The sequence below is a fragment of the Dermacentor silvarum genome, chromosome 2 (genome assembly GCF_013339745.2).
Source record: "Dermacentor silvarum isolate Dsil-2018 chromosome 2, BIME_Dsil_1.4, whole genome shotgun sequence".
Classification (NCBI taxonomy): domain Eukaryota; kingdom Metazoa; phylum Arthropoda; class Arachnida; order Ixodida; family Ixodidae; genus Dermacentor; species Dermacentor silvarum.
The window spans coordinates 44,305,443-44,330,611 of NC_051155.1; the positions used below are offsets into that span (position 1 = coordinate 44,305,443).

General features: G+C 45.7%; 1 protein-coding gene across 1 annotated transcript in view; it reads left to right on the forward strand.

The window, feature by feature from the left end:
- LOC125943409 (interferon regulatory factor 1-like) overlaps nt 1-25,169 on the forward strand; it is a 176,541-nt gene that overhangs the window by 145,588 nt on the left and 5,784 nt on the right. The window contains exon 3 of the mRNA XM_049662704.1: nt 13,418-13,583. Coding sequence (XP_049518661.1) covers nt 13,418-13,583 — 166 coding nt within the window. The remainder of the gene's footprint in view (nt 1-13,417; nt 13,584-25,169) is intronic.

The following is a 25,169-nucleotide window of genomic DNA, read 5'->3' on the forward strand; positions in this document are numbered from 1 at the left end:
CATGAGGTTAGTGAGACAACGTCCTTTAATAGTAAGGCCATTCTATAATCAGTTAAAAGTGTTTGAGGGTCCCTTTGAGAAGAGAATGGTTTTATTGGCATGTGGTACAATACCGCAGTGATATTGTAAGAGACATTCGGAAAGAGCAGTTGCCGGCCTTGATTACCTGGCTAAGCTCACCTGTTGCTGCAACCCACCAACACCACTGCATAAACAAAAGTAACATACTCTTGCAAGAGATTTGTTTGCAAACCACCTAACTGCTATTAACCTACTGCAAGTCGTGTGTGAATTAAACCATTTGCTAGTTTAATTTCACTCTACAGTAGCTTTTTCATGTCATATCTGGAACATAATTCTGAACGTCATCGTACAGCATAAGATTTTGAGAGAAAGTATTGCTTAAATTTATAAAGTAAATGTGACCGAAGTAAAACAACGTCACATATTTTGCTATTTGAAATGCCGAATTGCACATCTTTATTGTAAATGAAGTGTGGTTTACTCACTTTGTTCTTCACTGTTGTATTACAGAGCAAACTTCTGTGGGCAGCCAGTGGTATCCAAGAGGGAAGGGACCTGGATTGCTGTGGTTACTTTTATGTGGTCACTTTTTCTACTGTATTTAAAAATGTTGTAAAATCATTCTGCATGTCCTTTAATTTATTAGTCAATAAGGCCGCTTTCTCACAAGGTCAGGTTGTAATTTTTTGCTGCATGTTGTTATGCACATTTGTTTTGGATGTGTATTGCACATTTGATATATGTTAAAGCATTTAATGCAAGTTATTATAAATAATTTAATGTAACGCTTCAATTTATTTTTCATTTCTATATATATGCATACTATGAAGCTAACATACGGATGCATGGTATGCTGAAGTGGCCATTAATTTTGCTTGCCACGTCACTATAGGATGACAATCTATAAATGCCGCTTTAAAGACAGCTATAAAAGCTGGAATATTGTTTCTGAAACCATTATACATTATGACTGAAACAATATGCAGGCTTTTACAGCTTAATTAAAAATTTTGCTAGACGTCCCCAGAATTCTGTTATAATTTATAACAATAAAACAAAATTCCTAACTTGTTCTGGTCAAGATGTTTTATAAAAGTGATGTGATGTTTCTGAAGGCATTATTGCAAAATTCTGGGAATGTCTAACACAATTCTTAAAGTTGTTCTTGTCGAGATGTTTAGTAGCCAACTTTTAGCGTAACATTATAAGGGATTACTGAAGCACCTGGAGACGTCCACGGCTAGAAAATGTCTTGACCAGGACAGCTATTAGACTTTTGAATTATCCGTTCAAGACACCTTTTGGACATCAAATAGCTGCTTGTGTGTTTCATGGGATCCCTCCTAAGTGCGGGAAACACTCGTTGGTTACTTTGTTACTCACAGACGTAACGTGATGACGTGGAGGCGTTCATGAATTCATGCGAATAACACATAGTTGTACGTATACCGTATAAATTCGAGAGGATGACCCGCAGGAAATAGCACAGTATTTTGCCACAGTCAAGTGGATTACCTGAAAAGAACCGGCATTACTTGTTAGACAGATTGCAATGGCACATGCCATCTAGGGATTAACGAAGTGACATTGATTACTTCTGTTGATGTGAATACATTATGCTGATCAAAAGTGCACCCGGCATCGTAATGTTTGTGGGCTGATTTAGGAGGCAGTCTCAAAAGTCGTAGATAGTCAGATCCTGGTATTGCGGTACGTAATCTGGCCTTGCAAGTTTTTTCTTTAAGTGCGGATCACTTTAGGAGCCCGGGCTGTCGGCGTGTAATGTGATCTCATGTCGTCGTGGTCACACGGAAAGCCAGTCCTCAAAACAAGGCCAACACAAGTGCAGAATTGATCAAAACCGGTTCAAAATAAACTAACATGATTCAAAATAATTGAATAGATAGGCCTAATCAAGCATTAAGTGCATTAATTAGCAGAAACTCATGTGAAAATCGTTTCCCAAAAGCCTGTTAGGTACCAGCGCAGCGCAAGAGAGGGCGTCACCACCCCACAAGCGCTCGATTTGAGAATAAAGTTTATTTCCTCAATAAAGTTTATTTCCTCGTCCTCACTTCAGCACCCGATCAGCGCGCGCCGTGTGGCAACAGAGAAGAAACATGGCTTTACAAGCAGATGGCGCATTCCGTATCTTCCTTTGTGCCATGGACGCCGAGCTGCAGGCGCGCATCGAGTGACAATGCTGGCGCATCACTGCCTCGCACTTTCCCAGGTTTCACGTTAGTGGAGCTGCATTGGCGCTGGATTAGAACTATGCAAGCGCAGGACTTTTTTGTTTTTATTTTTTGTTTTCTCACGCGCCACAACGCATCACCGTTTCCGTGACCGATGCCAACTCAGCGCTCTTTAAAATCGTATAAGTGTGGTTGGGCCTGAATGAGGAAGCTGTAGCTTGGGGCCAATTCCGATTCCGCCTATCCAAACACATGTAAAGTGCTGTAATGATTTATTGTGATATCAATTGTATGGACACTCCAAGGGGATTCTTGCCGCCGCCGCCGTCATTGCCGTGAGGTTTCGAGTGCGAACGCACGGCGGAGAGCAAACGTGACCATTGCGTGAAAGGCCGTGGGGGAATTTTAGGAGGGAGGGGGGCGACGTGGTGCTGTGGCACCAACAGCGCAAGGGGAACTGGTGTCTGTCTCGCACGCGAAAGGAAGAAACTGGGAAGGCAACGCGGGAGGGAGGGGTTGCGTCCACCGTGGTTGCGTCTTTACTCTGCCCGCACCGCAACTGCGCACTTTTACTTAGAGCGGCTGCGGCCGGTCGCCCGCACCGTATCTTGAAAGCGATCTGCAGACAGCTCATAGCTTTGTACGCGCTGTGCTATCACCACTCAGTTTCCGTTGCAGTGATAGACCCCAAGAACCTTCGCTCTGCTGCTGCTGCACTTGCTCGTGCCAGCGTTTTGACAGCGGTTGTCTGCGGTCGTCGAGTGGGATCGAGTTTTTCGTTGTGTGCGCTGACAGCATGCTTGTTAATACAGTTAGTAACCAAATGTGTCCAAGTTTATACAGCCGATGAAACTACTATCTGTACTCTGTATAGTTCTTTACCCAGTCAAAAAAAGCAATTGACTCCAATTGGTACCATTTGTAAAATTTCCAATCGTAAATTGGACCAACTGAACCAACCGGAACTTGACCAATTGGTTTTTGTTTCTCTGATTTACTCATGACGTTAATGGTATTTACTGAGCCATATTCTGAGCTAACTTTAGTTCATGCCTCGCTTTACCCGTGGCATTTTTCTATAAGAGTCGGGCAAAATATTGCCAGCTCCAACCTCGAGGATACGCTTCGACTGGTCACGATCGAGTGCCCAAGAGGCGGCCCGAGTTCAAGGCATTCCGGAGTAGGGATGCTTTTCCTAAGCTTGATTCACAAAACAAACATGTTATTTCTCTGCCGCTCTCTCTCAGTTTTGTATTTTTTACTTGAAAGCAGCTCGACGCTGAGTTAACAAATGCACCCGCTTGGAGGCACATTGGCCTCTGGAGAAAACTTGAAACCTTCTTGCATTTTCCTCGTGTGAAGAAGCAGCAGCTGTAACTAGAATTCGCCTTTGAGTGGAAACAGAACGACCTGCTCAACCATAACTGAAGTGAATTAAAGTTTATAGTGGTAATTTCCACCTGGATTACGGCGCTGGCAATAATCCAGGTGGTACTTGTAACGAAAAGAAATGAACTGAGCAATATTGAAACAGGGATTCGCTCGCAAGATTCGTGCAATATGAAAACGTGCACGTAAGTTTCTGTGAATGCAGGCACGAATGCGTGTGTTGTCACATTTCTGAGGGGGCTGTGTACCTTACTTTCAGTGTGACTTGAAAAGAACAAGTAAAAAAAAGTAAGATATGTAATTCCACTAGGGAACCTACAAAATTGCTTTTATGTGTCGCGCACGGCTGTCATGATCGAAGTACAAAGTAAGCCCCTTTGTTTAACAAATTCAAGCACCATACATCAGAATACGAAGTCAGTAGAACACTATATATACATTTACTAACTGGCAAGAGCTCTTTGCCCAACCATGCACTAATGCGATGTGTGCAAAAATAAAATGTGGACCTAAGAGTACCGCAAGCACCTATTACGTATATCGAACGCAGTCCTTTTTGTCATCACAGCTGGAAAATACGCGTGAGAAAAGTACAATGTAATGACTAGTAAGACAAACAAAGAGCAATTACAGTGATTATGAGCTTTCCCCATCAAAAGTTGTCAATGTTCTCACTCGAAGATGGTGTTCATGTAGTGCTGTCGCGAATATGATGACCACAACTAGAGCAGAATATTTCGTTTTGATCGTTAGTCAAGGCTACTGCGCTTCGCTGAGCATGTATATAAAAAACTGCCGCGTTTCTCGTTTAAAGTGATGCATATTTTTCATATAGTCACTGGGTAAATAAATAACGTGATGATTTGCAAGAAAACCAAGCTATAGGCTTTGAGGAACCCTTGATAAACATTGAAGGACCACGGGCAAAAATGACGTGACCCGACAGGTGTGCGAATACTTGAGCTGTTCTGTAAGTCCACATAATAGTTTGCTGTATAGCAGCCGACACGGAACACGTACTCGACAGCTATCAGCCCCACCGTCTTTCTTACTGAACCACGCATGAACCGGCAGCAGATGGCGCTGAAACCAAAAGGAGAGCTTAGTGCTGGAATGACGTGAAAACATGGCAGCCATGACTTAACGCCATCCTCCCAGCGCCGACATTTCCTAAAAACACAGCCTTCGAGATTGCCTACATATCTTTGTAGCAGCAATGAGCTTTGGGTTTTCCTAAACTGGCGATCCTGAATTTTGTCAGCATTGACGTGGTCCTCAGGACTCCGAAGTCCTTAAGACAAAAATAGCCCAAATATAGCCATATAGCCAACTAAGAATTTTCTACGCCAACCCGCATAAATAATAGCCCAGAGGCTATTATTGGCTAATAATAATAATAGTTTGGCTAATAATAATAGGGGCTTGCAGGGTTGCCAGATGTGGCAACCCTGAAGCCGGTGGCGACGGCGGAGTTCGGCATGGCGAGTCACATGATGCGTTGCCAAGGCTGCGGCAGAGCTGCGGTCAAATGAAGGTCAAATTGCTGGCCACAGCGAAACTCGCCTCGACTATTGACTTTTTTTGCGGAGAAGTTTGTTCTCGAGCGCCTGTGGCAGAAAGGATGTTCCTCATCCGTCCCTAGGTTTGTGGGTGGTGGCGCTGGCTAACACTCCCAGGTTTAGTTCTGGTTGTAAAACATAAATACCCCAGAAAGTGGATGGGAAAACGGCTCCGCGATAGCTCAATGGGGAGAGCATTGCACGCGTAATGCGAAGACGGTTCGTTGCCTACCTGCGGACAGTTGTTTTTTCATCCCTTTTCATTTCCATTAATTTATCAATTTCTTTAATTCAATTAGTACGTACAAGTTTTTTCCCCCATGTTGTCCTTGGTGTCATCGTTGGCATCTATTAGTCTTGGTATCTTGGTTGGTTGGTTTGTTTGTGTGACAGTTTGTGTTAATTATATGTTCATGTCTTGTTAACAATTGGCTTCATTGTTTCTTTTTTCCACTGTGAATTAGTTTCAGTGGTGGCCACAATAATTCGAACCATGCAAGTGTAAATACACTCCCGGGTAAACAACCCCACGTTGACCTAGGAAAACCAAATCATCACAAATTGGTGTCCGCTATGACAGGACGAAGCCGGTTGTTCATAGTTGCTTTAACAGAAAGTGATGAACATGAGCTTGGCAGAGTTTATTACATTAGGTGAGTGCTTGGGGCTGCAGGGTGCGGAGTTGAGAAATTGGATGGATGAGCAAGTCATCAAGGCTCGGGAGGACGACGCGAAGGTGCGTGAGGAACGGGCGGTGGAAAGAGAGGCGACCAAACAGCGTCTTGAGCTGGAAGAAAAGAATTTGCGCTTGCATCTGAGGCTCGCTGAGGTGGGAGAAAGCAGTTGGAGTAGGAATGGTGCAGGTCACACGAACCAAGTGGAAGTCTCGGCCCCCATCAACCCACGTAATCTTATCCCCATGTTCAATGATTCTCGAGATGACCTGGACGCATATTTAAAGCACTTTGAATTCAACATGTAGCCACGGGACAGGGCTGGCCAAAAGAAAAGTGGTCCACCGCTCTCAGCTTGTGCATCGGTGGTGAAGCACTGAAAGTGTTTGGTCATTTAACGCCCGAAGACTCCCTGGATTATAACAAAGCAAAACTAGCCTTGTTGAAGTGGTTTCGGTTTACTGCTGAGGGTTACCGAGAGAGATTTTGGCAAAGTAAACTGCAGTATGGTGGCAAGCTGTATGCTACTCGGCTGTTCAGCTACTTCGACCGTTGGGTGGAGATGGCAAACCAAGGGAAGACATTCAATGCAGTTCGAGATTTGATAGTCGCAGAACAATTCTCGGAACAACTGTCATAGACGTTTGGTGCTTTTCCTTCGTGAGAGAAACTGCAAGACCGTGGATGAGGAATCGGAAGCGGCAGATCACTATTTGGAGGCACAGAGGCAGCATAATTTGCTGGTGTTGAGGGAGAGGCTAGAACAAAATCCTGGCAAAGTAACGAATGAAACAAGGTGTTGTCTCAAGTCTGTTGCTTCATATGCGATAAGATAGGACACAAGACATCGGATTGCCGTATGAACACAAAACAGCCATATTGTGAATATTTCCGCATATATGGACACGATGTGCAATCATGCAAATGAAATGAACTGGGTGCCAAAGGCTCATCAGCATGCTGCATACTATGTCCCGGCCAGCAAAAAGATGCATAGGAAGGCTTTGAAAGTGGTACCAAGCAGCAGGATGAGACATTGTCTAATGCTTTGAGAGTCTGGCGGAGGAAATCTTTTCACATGCCGGTGTTGAAAGGAGAGCTTTTTGGACAGACTGTGTGGGTTCTGAGAGATACAGGAAGCAACGGTATATTCGTACGATGAGCTCTTGTACTGGACGCAGCAATGATAGGCACTGAGTCTATGATACGACTAGCTGATGGTAGCTACATTAATGTTCCGGAAACAGAAGTAAACATTTCATCACCGTACTTCTCCGGTGTTTTGGTCGCGAAGTGCATGGAGAGACCATTGTATGATGTGATCATTCGTAACGTTCCTGGATCACGCCAACCCATGGAACCAGATTCCAACTGGAAAGCATCCTCATTTACTTCTGTAGCAAGTAAATCACGCGAAATGAACACTACGAAAGAAGACAGTGGCTCTCTGCAGGTTATAGTGGGTGCCAAGATCTCGAAACCATGTTTCCCGGTGGGCGTTGGAGTTTTGCAATTGTCAGGAGAAATGTTTCGGACAAAGCAGCAGGAAGACACAACACTTCAAGTTTGTAGAATCAAAATCGGAAAAAAAATTCCGGGAAAAGGTGAAACCGCCCATTCGTTCTACCTGGATGAAGGACGTATTGTACAGATCCTATCAAATATGCCCAGGAAAAATAATCGATCAAGCAGTAGTACCGAAGTGCCTGCGCCTCGAAGTCCTTAATATGGCACATGACAACTCATTGTCTGAGCATCAAGGCATTTGGAAAACCACGGAACGGGTCCACGGATCATTTTATTGGCCCGGCGTCCAAGAGGACGTTAAATGATTTGTGAGATCGTGCCATGTGTGTCAAAGAACGTTTCCAAAGGGTAGAGTGGGCAAGGCTCCACTTGGACGAATGCCGCTTATAGATACCCCATTCGAACGGGTGGCGGTAGATATCATCGGTCCCTTGACTCCAACAACGAGTAAGGGCAGCCAATATATACTCACTATTGTGGACTTTGCAACACGCTTCCCGGATGCCATCCCTTTACCTTCTATCGAATCAGCAACTGTAGTCAAAGGGCTGGTTGAGATGTTCTCAAGGATTGGTTTCCCACGCAAGATCCTTTGTGACCAGGCATCCTGTTTTACATCAGAGTTGATGAGAGAAATAAATGATTTACTCGCAATCAAGCTCAGTTCAACGCCTTATCATCCAATGTGTAATGGAATGGTGGAGCTTCAACGGAACCCTTAAGATGATGCTGCAGAAACTATGCCAAGAAAAACCAAAAGCCTGTGATAGGTATCTTGCTCCTCTTCTTTTTGGGTACCGTGAGGTGCCACAAACAAGCCTCGGCTTTTCGCCATTTGAATTGATATATGAACGGCAAGTACGAGGACCCTTGGCCATACTCAAGGATCTCTGGACAAGAGACAGGCTCAAGGAAGATGTTAAGACGACATACGCATATGTCCTCCACCTCAGAAACCGACTAGAAGAGGCCTTGAAGTTATCTCACCAGAACTTGTGCCAAGATCTCGGAGGACTCAAAAGGGGTACTACGACCAAAACAGTTGTCGCCGACAGCTGAAGATAGGAGACCGCGCGCTCATACTCCTCCCAACCAGTGTTGATTGCTCATAATCAACAAACATAATCAAGAAACTCATAATGTAATGAAGGAACCATTTGTAGTCACTGGAAAGAAAAATAACTTTGGCTACTGGTTGGATGTGGGCCATACAACTAAATTATTCCGCATCAACATGCTGAAGCGTTATGAAGAGCGCCAACCACTAGCTGCTTTCCTAACTTCCTCGTTTGTCGTGGTAGAAGAACCAGAAACTGAAGCCCCATTACCAAGGCTGAAGCAGGTGGGGGTATCGAAAACATTTGCACATCTGATGCCCTGGATGAAAGCCAAAGGTCTGAGCTGCAAGAACTGTTAATAGCTTATAAAGACATATTTTTGGAAGTACCGGGCAAGACAACACTCCTCAAATGTTGCCTTGAGTTGACAACTTCAGAACCGATTAACACACCGCAATATCCTTTGCCTTTTTCCATGAAGGAGATTGTTGAAGGGAAGTGAATGACACGTTACAGCTAGGTGTGATCGAACGCTCAAATTCTCCGTACAATTCTCCTCTAGTTCTTGTTAAAAAGCCAGACAAAACGTACCGAACGTGCATTGATTTCCAGCGCATTAACAGTGTGCTAGTCTCGGGTGCCGAGCCAATACCAAGGACAGACCTGATGTTCGTGGAACTGGGAAACAAGATCTATTTTTCAAAACTGGACCTCACAAAGGGCTATTGGCCAGTGCCACTCGAAGAGAAGTCCAGAGCCAAGACCGCATTTTCCACACAATCCAGACACTACCAATTTATGTTTATGCCTTTCAGCATTAAGACAGCTTCGGCAATTTTCACTCGCCTCATGCGCACTCTTCTAGCTGGCTTGAATAACGTTGTGCATTATATAGATGACGTGCTAGTAGCCACAGTTACATAGGAGGAACATGTCAACACGCTCCGGCAACTGTTTGAAAGAATTCGGAGAACGGGCTTAACAGTTACACCTCAGAAGTGTGAAATAGGAACGACTTCAATAATATTTTTAGGCCATCGGTTAGGAGGCAATAAGGTAGAACCTGTCGACAGCACGATAGAAAAGATACTAAATGCTCCAAAACCGGAAACCAAGAAACAAGTACATTCTTTTCTTGTGCTCACTGATTATTACCGAGACCTAATTCCCCATTACGCTGAGAAGGCACGACCTCTTGTTGAGTTAACACGAAAAAGAGAAAGCAGCCGGGTGATTTGGACCCTCAAAGAGAAAATGCATTTCAGGATCTGAAGAACGCGCTAAGCTCTAAACCCATTGTAAGGGCGCCTCACCTCCTGAAGGAATTCTTTCTCCGCACAGGTGCCTCTGATACCGGCATAGGTGCAGTTTTAATGCAAGTAATGCAAGAACATGAGGGGGTTCTTCATCCCGTTTTCTATGCGAGCAGGCAGCTTCTCTCATGTGAAACACGCTACTCCACCATTGAAAGGGAATGCTTAGCTATAATATGGGCGATTGAGAAGTTCCACCTTTTTCTATACGGAACTACCTTCACCATGCAAACAGACCATCAACCTCTGCTGTATTTGTTGTGGGCTAAGCATCTCAACAGCAGAGTTCTTCGATGGAGCCTAGCTCTTCAAGAATATTCTCTCAAGCTCGAACACATAAGAGGCTCCGAAAATGTTGGAGCTGATTATTTGAGTAGGTCAGGATCAGGTATTGAATCTAGCAATTAGGAAGTTCATGCTTCTGTATGCTTTCTTGTTTATTATTTTTTGTTGTTGTTTAAGTCTGCATGTTGCTCAATCGGTTTAGTACATGTACTGTATGAAGTCTCATGTATCCATGCTTATCGCTGCAGCTTTTATTTATTTATTTTTTGCTTGCTCATAAAAAAAAACTTTCAAAAAGAGGGACTTTTTATCATGTGCAAAGGCTTATGTGCGCGTGTCTGGTGCGGCGAACGGCCAGTGACTATAAAAGAAGAAAAAGAATGGCGGGATTCGGTGCGAGCTCGCCTGACGCGGCACCTCGGCCAACAGCCAATCACAAAGACGCACGGGTGCTGGAAGAGGGAGCAGAAGAAGAGAAGGAAGGCGGCGTTCGAGGAGAAGGAAGGCCAGTGTGCGAGTCTACCAAGCGAGATTGTCAGGATGTGGGTCCGATCCTTAGACTTGAAGAGCACTGGGTGGAGAAGTGAGGCTGTCGGACTGTAGGTCCGAGTCTCAAGACTTCAGGAGCGCCGGGCGGAGAAGCGAAGCTGTCGGGTTGTGGGCCCGAGTTTCATGACTTCAGCGACAATCTGGCCTCTGTCCTACCACCAGCCTTTGGTGTTCGTGGGTCCTGGTGACATGGTGCTGAAGCCACGCCCTTACTCCCCTCCTGCGACTCCTTGGCCGAGCTGCGGATGATCCTCAAGAAGCAAGTAGCGTCTTATTCTCACGCGACCGACGCCCTGCTGCGGACAGGCCGTCGCAACGCCGCCCCGTACAGCTGCACCGACGCATGCCAAGTAATTGTGACCGGTCACTAACTTTACTTTTTGTATAATTCTTTATTGTGGGAGAACATTTAGAAGTGTGATGAACGTTTTTATTAGTCTTAGTATCTTGGTTAGTTGGTTTGTGTGTGTGGCAGTTTGTGTTCATTATATATTCACGTCTTGTTAACAATCAGCTTCGTTGTTTCTTTTCCGCACTGCGAATTATTCTCAGTGGTGGCCACAATAATTTGAACCATTCAAGTGTAAATACACTCCTGGGTAAACAACCCCTCGATGACTTAGGAAAACCAAATCATCACATAGCGATACTACATATTTGCTCCAAGCTATTACAAAGAGCAGAACAGCTACGTTTCAAGCCTTGTGTACAGCAAGAACAAATCTATTGCAACTGAGTACACCCGCGAGCGATTAGGCAGAAAATAATCAGATGTGACCACACCGACGAATTTCACTGAGTCAGAAACATGACAAGCCGCTGCTTCTAAGTATTTGCTAAGTAAAGAACGAAGGGCAAAATACACTGCTCCTGATTCAATTCCTAAGCGGAAAGCTGAGATAGCTTGGAATGCATTTTTACGCTCGTTTTTAGAACAACCACCCAATACGCTGCTTGCGCCGTTTGGGCAAAACTAAATGAGCTTCGAAAGCACTTTTACATGTCATCTGAAGCTGTGGCCAAAGCTTTGTGTCGGTCACCGAGTCAGCATCTCTGATATCTCCTGAAACAGACGTTTCCTGAGCTGTACTGGGCGTCTTGTACATCCATTGTAAACACGGAGGCAGCTGAGGCAAGCAATGGTCACGTTACCACGTGATCAAACATGGCAGCGCCCACGGGATCGCCGCGAAAAGGGTCAATACTCGTGGACAACTTTCTGTGGCAATGAAGGGAAAGCTAAGGTGGCAAAGCACGCACAAGTGAGAGCGCTTCTGAAAGGAGTCCCGCATTTTAATACACGTTGGTTTAGGCTGTGGAAGAGAAAACATAAACAGCTTATTAGCAACAGTCAAATAAGACAGAACACACCACCGAGTGCAAAAGTTTACTTATTTTGCGGCATTTCCCTACCATGTCTGGGAAGACGCGAAACCGTCACATGTGGAAGCTGAGTCAATTCAGCGTCTGTTTCGTGCAACCAAAAGCACTGTCAAACTCTGCCGGACTACTTGGCGCGGTAACCCATGTGCAGCACCACGCGCCCGTAGCTTTTCCTTCATTGCCACAGAAAGTTGTCCGCGAGTATAGATTAGTAAAGCTTTCGCTTTAATAGACTGAAGATGGTTGTCAAGATGTGAGAGACCGGTTCAGTGTATAGACGAAGGAAGGCATTAGGAATACTGTCTGGACTCCCAAACGATTTTTCTTTACTGCTTAATACCAAATACAAAACACCTTCGAACAACATTAAATCTGGTTCACCGCATGACAAGGGAGAAGGCCGTTGCGACTCAGCATCACATGGTGAAAAAACAGAATGAAAACATTAATTTTTTGAGCTATAATCGCGGATTAGTGATTATACTGTCCTGGTTTATTCACTTATCAATGTAATCAGTGGTGCCTTTCATGTAACGCCAAGACCTGTCCTGGTTCGTTTTCCTAAATGTGGGAAAAGTATCAGAGAAATACATTTGTCTGGTAGGTGCGCTTGCTAAGCTCAACTGAAGGGTCTGAATTGGTGTGGTTTACATAATTGTGATATCATTTTTCATTGCTGAGTTACGTATTTCTAAATGTGTTTCGTTTTTTTTATATCTTGCAATTTGAAAGTTTTTTTAAAATATTGGTCTAAATGAAAATTCTGCTTCCTACAGTCACTAGATTCTTAATTTTTGATTTAAATGTAACAAATGTCCTCAGATTAGGTACAGTAGTGGGCGAGAAAAATGATTTCTCGATTCCCATGTATTTAGATAAAAGGCCTTAAGTTAACTAGAGGTTCCTTTTGACAGGTATGTCTTGCATGCGACCTTTAGGTGACGCGAGCACAACTACACGCACACATTACGTGGACTCATGCACAGGCCCCGAGATGATGCGCAGTATTTCAGTATATTGAAATATTTCGCAAAACTATTTAGCAAATATTCAGTAAAAATATTTTGCCCGTTTTGCACAAAAGTCCAACCTGGTGGCGGCGAATGTTTTTCCGGAAAACGCACGAGCAGCAGGCACATGGTATGTTATACAGCGACAGCTGTGATGTATATATATCTTTAATAACAAGAAGTTGTTGTGCTGTTGTGTTTTGGTTAATCATAGGTGACGTAGAGATATAGGCAGCAGCAGTTGATCACAATTTTGTAACTCTCAGATGACCGTATGGTAAGACTAATCGTGCGGTTGTTGATATGTAATCATCGAACAAATACGATGTCATAATCATACTGCATTGCAGTTGCTTTGTGTGTGCGTGCGTGTGTGTGCATGCATGCATGCATGATAAATGGGTGTGTGTGAATTGTATTAAGATTGGACAATTGTTTACTGCCAATGCAGGCGTGGGATCGGTATAAGGCGCGTGGTCATCGATGCAAGCCATTCGATGCCAAGCAGCGTTTCCGCGCTGCGATGTCCAAGATGAAGCTGCAACTCCTCGAAGCCTGGGGACTCCATGAGCCTAAACAAGGCTATCAGATTCGAAAATTTCCAAGAGCCGACCTGGGTATGCCTTTCATCTGTGATATCGTTGAATGCTGACAGAGGAAACGAAGTGCAAAGCTCCCTTTCTTCAAGCCCAGCGCAAGTAGCTTAGTAGGGCGTGTTGCTAGGCTGGTTGGCGGGGGATGCATAATGAAGCTTAACGCAGCTAGGGAGACGCGCAAAGTACATACAAAATACTTTTGGATATGTATACAAATCCAAGCAACCGATGCATCAAACACAGCGAAGCTTTGTACGTTACTTTCAAGATACACGTGCCAGGCTTTTGCAAGCGATTCACAATATCCGGTGCAACTACTTTGCTCTATGCGACTTCTTTGTACCTTTTGGTATATCCAGTGTAATGCATCCTTATATCTGAGTCTCCGCAAACATGAAACTACATCTGTTGTTAATCAGAAACAGCAGATTGTATAGTAACTTGTTCTGCTTATTGGGACGTCATAGGACGCATTACACGGTACATAGTGTGGTTTGCATGGCATGTCATATACTTCTCTATGGTGTGGTGACCCTGTTCATGTATTTCTAGACTCATCCTGTGTCGATGGTGGTAGTGCCATTGGCATCGGTGTAGGGGATTCACACACTTCCCCACATATCACAGCACCAAGCAATCATGCGTACGGTTCACTCAGCCACTTGGCGCATCACGGTTGACCGTTCTGCCGAGAGGAGATGGCAAGCGGCGAGTCCAGTAGCACCAACATTTATGTCCACTAGGTATGACCGAGTCTGGGACGCTGGCCCGAAAATTCCTTCGTTAGATCCTGCACCTGCGAATGGTGGTGCTGATTGGCAGACGTTGGAGATCTCGTACCCTACAGCGTCTGTTATAATGTAGGGGCACACTGTCCTTGTAACGGGCTGGTCGGAAAGCGGTGTCCCAGTGGGGATGTAGATGCCCGGCCTTCATAGGTGCATTTTTGGCCAGTTGCCGGTCCATTAATAGTTCTGCTATAAAGTAATCTTCGATGGCAAGCTCTATTTAGATAGGCTGCAACGCCGTGTAATAATATGAGGCTGCTTGACCTGTCTGTGCATTTATTTATTTACTTCATTACCTTCAATGCCAGAAGGTGTTACAGAAGGGAGCGGGAATAAAAATGTGACTGTTGTGATTAACGGCTAGTATATACAATAATGATCGTCGACAGTGGATTTAAATGCAGAAAAACTTAGAATGGTGACGACGGAGGTGGGCAGGTGGTTGCATTCCTTCAATGTTTTTAACAAGAATGAACCAGAAAATAAGTTAGTATGGCAAAAAGGGACTTAAACTTTAGGACAGTGATCAGTACGAGGACCAATTAAGATGGCTCATTAAGTTCATTTTTCAGGATTATGAAAAATCTTATGAAATAAGGATAAACAAAATGCTTTTCTGTGCAGGGAAAGGTTAACAAGTTTCAAAATGTGTTTTATCGACGGTACACTTGAAAAGCAGGAATAATTTGACAGAATGAAGCGCGCACTACGGTTTTGTACTGATTCTAATTGGTTAACAAGGAATTCATTGCTGGGATCCCACGAAGTGCATGCATATTCAAGCTTAAACCTTACAAGTGTTTTGTATAATATTAATTTAAGAGACGATGGTGCACTTGAAAAGTTGTGGCATAAGAAACCTGACCTGCGATTAGCATTGTTAAAGATGTAGTTAACATGAGTTTGCCAAGAAAGGTTAGCAGTTAGGTGAACACCTAGATACTTATACATGGTAACCTTGTCTAGTACAGCACTATCAGTGTGAGCAAGTTGAAAGTTTTCGGGAGATTATTACTTAACAATTTGTAACATTGAAATGCATTTGCCATTTAGTTTGTCAGTTATAGCGTTGAGGTCAGATTGAAGTGCTGCAAGGTCAGTGTCAGATGGTATGAAGTGATAAATTACGCAGTGATCAGCGTATAGCCTGATGGATGATTGAACTATGTTAGCCAGGTCGTTAATCTAGACTAAATATAAAAGTGGGCTGAGGACAACCCTGCGACACAGCGGAAGTAACGTACTGGACTGGAAGAAGCATCAAAATTGTTAGCCATCAAAAATTGCGTTCTATTCGAAAGAAAGCTTTCAATCCAGGCCAAATGTTAGGGTCAATGTTTAATTTGCTTAACTTTAAACGAAGTAGAGGGTGAGAGACAAGGTCAGACACCTTTCTGAAAATCCAATAATATGCAGTCGACGAAACACCTGTTGTCAAGAGCAGCGAGAAGTTCATTGGTTAAGCATATTAGTTGCATCTCACACGCAAATGATTTACAGAACCCATGCTGTTTCGTCGTAAAGAATGCATTAAACTCGAGGAAATTATCTAAACATGAGCAAATAATATGTTCTAATAGTTTGCAAGGAATGCTAGTTAGTGATACAGGTCTGTAATTATGTGGTAAATTGACGTCGCCAGACTCGTACCTGCCGAGTCTCCCGTATAACCCGGGAGACTCCCGGATTTAGACTATTTCTCCCGGTTGTACAGTTAACAGGAAAATGTCCCGGAAATTGCACTTGTGTCCCATTTCTATGCACGTCCAGCACCTTGTCAGGCCACATTGGCAAAAAGAATCCAACGCAATCCAATCCAGCTGGAAGTTAATTGCGCAAAACATTGTTAAGAAAGTAGTAGGGAAACCCTATACATGCGCTATTTCGTTAACCGCGGAGCCGCTCCTTACGCTGACGGGGTTGTTGAGTGCCCTAGTGGCCCTAGTCTCATTAATCCAGCGAGCGAATGCCGCGTTCCGCAACTAGCAACACTCGACCATCCATCATTCTCCTCTGCGCATGCCGCTCTGGCATTGCGTAGGCCTACGGTCAGTCATGGCTTTTAAAAAGCAAGGAGCACTAGCGCAAAAAGTATCTTCAAGTATTTTTAATGGAGTGCTCAGCCGAAGTGACGCTGGGTATTTTGTTGATACCACAGCGCAATGTAGAGTGCGAGCGGCAATTTAACAGCAGAAAAAATATGAGCATGCAGTGCCGCTCGTCAGTGTGTCGCTCGTCTAAGACGCTGGGAATGTCGTCCTTGCAAAATGTGAAAGTTCTTACAATCACACATTCTCTGAAGAATTTTTGAATACCCGCCATGGTTGCTTGGTGGCTTTGGCATTGCACTGCTAAGCACAAGTTCGCGGTGTCAAATCTCGGCCGCAGAGGCCGCATTTAGTTGGGGCGAAATGTAAAAACGCCCGTGTGCCGTCCATTGGGTGCACGTTAAGGAACCCAAGCAGGTCGAAATTAATTCAGAGTTCCCCACTACGGCGTGCCTCATAATCAGATGGTGGTTGTGGGACATAAGACCCGATAATTTAATTAAATTTTAAGTTTTTGAAGACAGAATTAGCAACAAAGAAATGCTTGCAAAAGTGAGACGTTGATGTTCAAGTGGTCACTTGTACATCTTTAAATAAACTTCTAAGGAAGTTCTCCTGTCATTGCTTGAAAATATAGACGTCGGGAGGGGGGTGTAACGGGCTGACCCCCCTCTGGTCGGAAGATCACCCGGATGTAGTTTCTTGAAACTTGGGAGGTATGCAGACTTGAAAAGAGGTACCACTTTCTATTCGCCAGGTAAATGGCCAGAAATGATGGACAGTGAGGAAAGTTCTGTCCATATAATAGAGGTGTACATTGCAGTGTTCTTCAAAATTTTGAGTTGATACCGTCCGTTCTGCATGACGACAACTTCACGTTTTTCATTAAGTGCAACACACCAAAAGAATCTATATAAGCACAGGACCCATCGGTGGTTAATCTATTCTACAATACTCAGATGATACTTGGAAAACAGTTGACACTTGGGAAACAGTTGACACTTGGGAAACAGCCGACACTTGGGAACAAGACATGGAGAATGTTTTGTTTAACATATAACATCATTGAGAAGACGGAATAGGGACACCGTCACTATTGTTTATTGAGATTTTACTGTCTTTAGAACCAAAAATTTTTAGGATTTTCGATAAGTATTGATGGGAGAGTTTTATGGGAAAAAACATCCTTCGCTTCACATGCCGTATTTTTAAGTGCTAAAAATGTCACATGGTACCTATTCCACAACTCGGAGTTCAATCACTTAGCTTGTGAAACGTGCACTTTTTACAGCGAAGCTGTTTAGGGCTAGTTCCCCCAGGATCGTGTCCACGTGTAGAAAAAAACAATCATCAGCATTTTGGCTTCATGCACGTTGGGTTGTGCACACCGACAATCATAGACAAACTCAGCCAGTTTTGCTCCTGAGGGGCACCATGGTCACCTTGTGCATAGTTTGCACCACCTGCTCGGCCACCATGATGGGCCGGGCGGATGTGTTGTGCTGTATCTCCCGACAGATCAGTCGCTTGAAAAGTTGGACTGTCTGAGACTGTGAGCTGTCATAGTGGGCGTGCGGTGTGTGTTAGGGATCGCAATGCCGTCGTTGCGTTGTGTTCATTCCAGCTTTATCATCTTAATCTCGTCATACTATTGTCAGCACGCCATCGTCGTCATACAGTTTTCATGCATTCGTTGTGACACTGCTGTTGTGATGCTGCCGTGGTCATTCCATCGTTGTCACTCAGCTTCATTATCCGACGCTCATCATGCTGTTGTCACACCATCGTCGTCAGACAGGCTTCGTGATGCAGTCATTATGCCACTGCCGTTGTACACTCGTATTCATCCTGTTGTCCTCAGACTAGTCATTCCATCGTCGTCGTACAGCTGTCGTCATGCTTTCGCTGTCATAATGCCGTCGTGTTGCCGTCGTGGTTGTTACATAGTCATTCTGGCTTCGTCATCCAACTCGCCATGTTTGCGCCATCACAGTCGTCATATTATTGTCATCATGCCGTCACCGTCACGCTTTGGTTTTGCCATCGTCATCACTTCAGTAACCTCATCCCGTTGTCGTCATCCTGTTGTCGTCATACCACCTTCATCTTTCTCGATGTCAATCTCCTTTTTCGTCATTTGATTGTGATCATGCTAGTAATCATGCTGTTGTCATTTAATCGTGATTCTGCCACCGCTGTCATTGCGTCGTCGTCAAACAGTTGCTATCATGCATTCATTGTCATACCATCGTCGTCGTGGTTGTGTAATTATTGTCACTCCAGCTTTGTCATCTGACTCTTGTCATGCTGTCGTCGTCACGCCATTGTCATACACCCGTCGTCATCCCATTGTCCATCGTTTTAATTGCGTCGTCGTCATACAGTCCTCGAATGCATTTGTTGTCATACTGTCGTGATGCTATCGTGATCGTTTCATCGTCATCATTTCAACTTCATCATCCTACTCTCGCAATCGTCACATCACAGGACCTTATCTGATTAGTGCAGGCTCTGATTGTGAGCCGCATTGCCTACTCAGCGCCTTATTTAAATTTAAGGAACGCGGAAGTGGAGGTACTCGACCGGCTCATACGCAAGGCGTATAAGCAAGCGCTCGGACTCCCACCCGGAACGGCTACTTTTCGCCTCGAGGAGACAGGGGTGTACAACAACGCATGGGAGATCATAGAGGCCCACCTGGTAAGCCAGAAGGAAAGACTACTACGCACAATAGCGCGACGCTGCGTCTTGAAACGTCTTGGATATTCCGTACGGAAGACCAGCGCACTGACCAAGATCCCAACACGAATACAAGAAACTATGCACGTCTCACCGATTCCCAGGAACATGCACCCAAACCTCCACATCGGACGGAGACAAGCCCGAGCGCAGGCGCTCACAAGAAAGTATGGAAACCACCCCAATGTCTTGTACGTAGACGCGGCCAGCACCGCAAGAAGCACCGCATTCGTCACTAGCGTAGTCGACAATCACGGGACCGAAATAAATGCATCGTCAGTTTCCAGAGTGAGCGCTGCGGAGGCTGAGGAACTAGCGATAGCGTGAGCCATCACAACGAGACCGCAGTGGGATTGCGTCATAGTTCTGACGGACTCTCAGACGGCATGCAGAAATTACTCCAGCGCCAAAATTTCCATGGCTGCACATCGCATTTTGAATGGAGCGCACCAGCTGCCACCATACGTACAAATCGTATGGACTCCGGGGCATGAGTCCTTACGCGGCAATCAGCAGGCACACGCCTACGCCCGAGCGCATGCACACCGGGAGCCACGAGATGACCGCGCCGAGCAGTTCCAACCAGAGCCCATACCATTAACCTACACTCGCATCCTACAACACTATTGCCTTTCACGAAGAACACTACCCCCACCTCATAATTCTCTGACGCGAGAGGAGGCCGTAATATGGCGAAACTCCAAACAAGTACATATCCACATTTCAGTCTTTACCACGCCATACACCCTGCGCTGTATTCCTATAAATGTCCACACTGTAATCAATGTGCAACACTTTACCACATGGTATGGGCTTGCGCAAACACACCACAGCTAACACCCATAACACACCCCACTACACGGCAATGGGAGGCAGCGCTGTCCAGCTCCGACTCGACGGACCACTCGACGGACCAGCTCAACCTGGTCAACCAAGAGAGAAGGGCAGCTAAGGCTGCTGGACTCCTGGACTGAGGGGACCACCCACTGCAGAGCGGAGGAGCTACCTACGCTTGCGTGCTCTTTTTATTAAAGTTTATTCTCTCTCTCTCCTACTCTCGTCACGCCATTGTCATCGCACAGTCATGGTTATACCATTGTCGTCATGCTGTCCCAGTCACACTGTCGTGTTACCATTTTCATCACTTTAGAAACGCCATCTCATTGCCGTCATGCCGTTGTCGCCATACTGCCTTCGTTGATCCATCGGTGTCATTCCTTCGTCATTCGATTGTAATCATGCTGTCATCATGCCATCGTAATCATGTGCCGTTGTCATGTTATCATCATCATTTCTGTCATGTTCAGACAATCGCTATGATGCTTTGGTTCTCATACCGTCGTCATGCCATCATGGCAGTGTCATTGTCATCATTCCAGCTTTGTCATCCAGTTATTGTCGCGCAATTGTCATGCACTCATTGTCATCCCATTGTTCTCATGTCATCTCATTGTTGTCATGCTGCCGTTGTTCCATTGTCATTGTGTCGGCATCATGCAGTCGTCGTCAAGCTGACTAGCGACCTTGGCAAGCAAGTGCCATAGTGAAGTGGGAAGATACCATAGTTAGTCACAGCCGATGCAATTAAAGAATCAAAATTACCGTTACAGATTTAAAATAAAATGACTTCAGAAATATGGTGTGTCGCTGCAATGCTCAAATGCTAATCACATTACCGTCGACATTTATTGTGAAATGATTTCTAGCTGCCGTAACTTTTCTTCTTTCTTTCAATCTTTCTTTTTTCCCTCTTTTTTTGGTGCCAGGATCGCCACAGTAACGCTTTGTTGTGCTAAGTCATGAACTGTAATGGGGGTCACTTTGCCAAATTATTCTGAAATTTAGAACCCTGTTTACTGACAGGAACTAGAGTTGTGCGTATTGACATGCATCAGCTAACAAGTGAGAGCAATAAAAAATGCTTACACGAGAGTACAGGAAAATTCTGTGCTTCTGTAATCTAGTGTTGTCATTTTAGCAAATGGACAAACCTACCTCGCAGGAATAAGTCAAATTAACGAGGACCCGTGGCTGTAGCTCAGCAACACGTCTTTACTATCCCAGGGGCTCGCTGCCCTTCTGCACTTCTTTTCTTTCCCGTGCTTCCCCCCTCCTCGTGCCCCAGATCTTTATTTTCAACATCCTCCGGTGGGAAGGGAAGGACAAAGGAGGCAGTGGGTGCCATGCTCCTGGAAATGGGCGAGAGGTTATTTAGCTGCCTCGAGAATGTACAACTTCTTTATCAGGCGGTTCACCACATGGCCAGTTATAAGATGCACTGAGCACACCTAGCAATGTCACTCGCCCAAGTTTCCAGAACGTTGGAGAAGTGTTCTCTTCGGGTACAATCACGTCACTGACATGAGTCTGTGATGAAACTTGGTCCGGGCGGAAGTGCGCTGATCATAGCTGCAATAATTAGGCACGTTTTCATCTTCGCCACAATTCCATGCTGAGACGCTTGCGGTATTGTGCGAATCGTTGCAACTCGCCATGAGTCGATGTCTCTACGTTGGAGCCGCTCTTGAGCATGGCGATGGCTCGTTTTCCCAGCAAAAAGTGAGTCGGAAGTAAAGCTTGTGCAGTATAGACCACACATAACGTAACCGTTTATAGTGCAGAACTGGCTACAACGCGGCCTTTTCCGACTCCTGTTTACCCTCCCATAGAACTCCGTGTATACGCATACCGCTTACAGTGCAGCCGCGTGAGACGAAATACCGGTTGTAATGCGGCTTCCGCAGGAACATCTCGCCAACAAGAGCGGCAGCGAGCACGCTTCTCAACAAGGTGTGTGCTTCCGGCCGACGTATGCATTATTCAATGCAATAAAACTCTTGTTAATTCGGACTTATTTGGCTGCACATCGGTTAATTCGAACTACTTTCGGAGCTCGGTGAGCGAGGAGCGCCGCAAATCTGCGACGCAAAAGAGCAAGAACGGTGCTAGCGTCCAACTGAAACGAAGCGGCGAAGTCCGCATCGCCACAGCCATCAGTGTGAATCGTACGTGAATGACAGCAATGCTGGAACGCTTCGAGCCTATTTGTGTCTTTAAAGCCTGTGTTCTTGCGTTTACCGCCGCGCATGACAGCGCGTTGGCCGCGGGCTTTTGTAACTGCGTAGTCGTCATCCACGATCGAGTCTATAGCGGCCGCAGTTTTCTCCGCAGCGGTTGCGGCGAACAGTAGTTTCGTTATTACTCGGTACACGCATCGGCCGCGTGCCTAAACTGTGTAGTCGCCATCGATGATTACATAGATAGCGACCGCGGTTTCGACTGCAGTTGTTGCAGTAAATGGTAGTTAATGCGTCCAGACTCGGTGCGTGCGTCGGGCGCGTGCCTTCAGCACCTCAATGTCGCCATTCATAATCACATCGATAGCGGTCACGTTTTTTTCTGCAGCGGTTGCGGCAAACAGTTGTTTCATTTTGAGTTGGTGCATAGCTGTCGAGCTTGAAGAGTACCGGCTACATCGCGATTATGTTTTCGCCAGCTCACTGCCGAAAACGTAATTGCGATGTGCGCACAATACTATAAAATGCGTCTACATGCTTGGTCTACATGTTTTGCATATGTGCAGGGCTTGAAAATCGTTGTTTTCGTTATAGTGTGGTACTGCTTATAGTGCAGATATTCGCGACTCTGGCGACTTACGTTGTAAGCGTTCTACACTGTATCTCGTTGGGGTCACCCTCAAGATACGTTAGCAGTCTGCTGTTAATAACGGCTTCAACCTCACAAAATGTTGTCACGAGACCTTCTGTGTCCAGGCTGGTGTGTCCTTGGGACCGAATAAGACGCTTCTACCATCCGCCCCACCAGGGAGCGCATTCTGCAATGAACTTCCACTGAATGCGCGTTGTGGCAGCATATTCTTGCAGCACATGGACGAACACTTTGAAGCTCCAGCACAATGACGAAATGTCTGGGCATTGTCCGAGTACACCGTTGTTGGAACACCTCGCCTCGCGACAAACTGACGAAAGGCAAGGAGCGTGGTCGCCGCTGTCATACCGTACATAAGCTCGAGGTGGACAGCACGGGTAACGGCGCAGGAAAACATCAATATGTAGGCCTTGTTGAGTCCCCGACGGTGCGGGCATATATTGGCCCGCAATAGTCGAAGCCAACAACTGAAAATGCTTGAGCTTCTGTTATTCGCTCTGGTGGTAATGGTGCCACAAGGGCAGACTCTGCCGTCAACCGCAGCTTTCTACAAGGTAAACATTGGGAAATGTCAGTTTTTACAGTTTTCTGTCCCTTTAGCTAACAGAATCATTCTCGTAGTTCTGTTAGCGTGAGCTCGACACCACCATGAAGAGTACGTACATGTACTGCTTGAACGATTAGTGCTGTGAACTTGTGTTCGGCAGGCACAAGGATGCAATGCCGAATATGGGTACTGGCATTGAGCAGGTTGAGCCGCCCTCCCACACGTAATAATCCTTCTTGGTTCAGAAATTGAGCCAGACAGAGGACAGAAGATGTCGATGGCAGCCCTTTGTGTTCCAGGAGGAATTGGATTTCAGCTCTGATAGACCGGTTTTGCACTACTTGATGCCAGTAACGCTTGGCGTGCTGTAGCTCCCAAGTTGTAAGCGGTCCACTGTGAACATGGCCTCTTTTCGACGCTTTGTTAACGAACCGCTGCACGATAGCGGTAACATGTAAGAGCCGATTAAGAGAGCTATAATCTTCCACACGAACAATTCTATTCCACGAAGGGGTGGTTAAAGGACAAACCGCTGTTGCTGGTTCATGCAAGAGTTCAGCCTAGATTATTTCCTCTAGGCTTACGTCATGCTTGAAACTTGGGACTTGCCCTGAACTTGAAAGCCGAGAAGGTCCATGCCACCATTTGTGCGACTCGAACAGCATCCTTGTAGATACACCGCGGGTAAGCAGATCGGCAAGATTATCGAGGCTGCTGCAGTGCATCCACTCATCAGGATTGGTAAGCCTGGAAATTTTGGTTACGCGGTTGCTGATGAAGGGATCCTGATTACGATCCCTGGCTCGGTTCCAGTGTAGAACAATGAGAGAGTCGGTCCAGAAATAAGTGGGCGCAGTCTTAAGGAGTGCCACTGTTCTTACATATTCAGCCAGCCGTGCTCCAATGACACAGGCAGTAAGCTCCAGTCGTGCAGGGACATGGTCTTTATAGGAGCAACGCGGCTTCTGCTAATGAGCAATTGTGAGGCGCATATGCCGTCGGCAGAAAGAGCTCGCACGTATATGCATGCACCTTAAGCATGTGTGTGCATCTGAAATGATAGCTGTGTGCTGCAATCGTGCAAAAACACGTAGCGGGGAAAATTTGCACGTACGTCCGGCAATTCAGAGCACCACGCATTCCAGACGGCTTGTGCCTCGTCTGGTAGATAGTCATCCCATGCGTGATTCTGCTTCCACAGGTCTTGGAAAAGAAGCTCCTCTCACATTGAACGGAGCGAGATAACCAAGGGGGTCGTAGACTCTAGCTACCGCTTGAAGCCCTGTGCGCTTGGTGGCTGGTCTGCTTGTCGCAAAGGTAGCGGCGTTCTGCGGTGTCAGCACAATTGCATCGCCGTCATGCTCCCACGGCACTCCAAAAATGTTCATGAGATGGTGTTCTCCAGCTTCACTCTCAATGGCAACTTTATATAAACCTCAATAAACTATCGCTTCAGCATGTCAGAATTCGATGGCCATTTCTGCAGCTCCATGCATGCTTCCGCGAGGATGGCTGCGCTTCTTTGTACATGGCCAGAGCTTGTTCTGCTGTTGACATTCTGATGATAAGGTCATCCTCATAGACGGCTTCTTCCAAGAGGGCTGCGGTGACCTGAAAGCTGTCCCGACAAGACGCGAAATGATGTCGAAGAGTGGTGCCAAGCAGAAACGGACTTGAGGCAGCTCCAAACGAAACTCTTGTCATCCACCAAGCCACAACTGGCGGGCTAGGATCTTTATCCATTGGGAGCCGTTCAACCCAAAAAAATCTTAGCAAGTCACGATCTTCCGGTCTGATGAGCATTTGGAGATGGGCC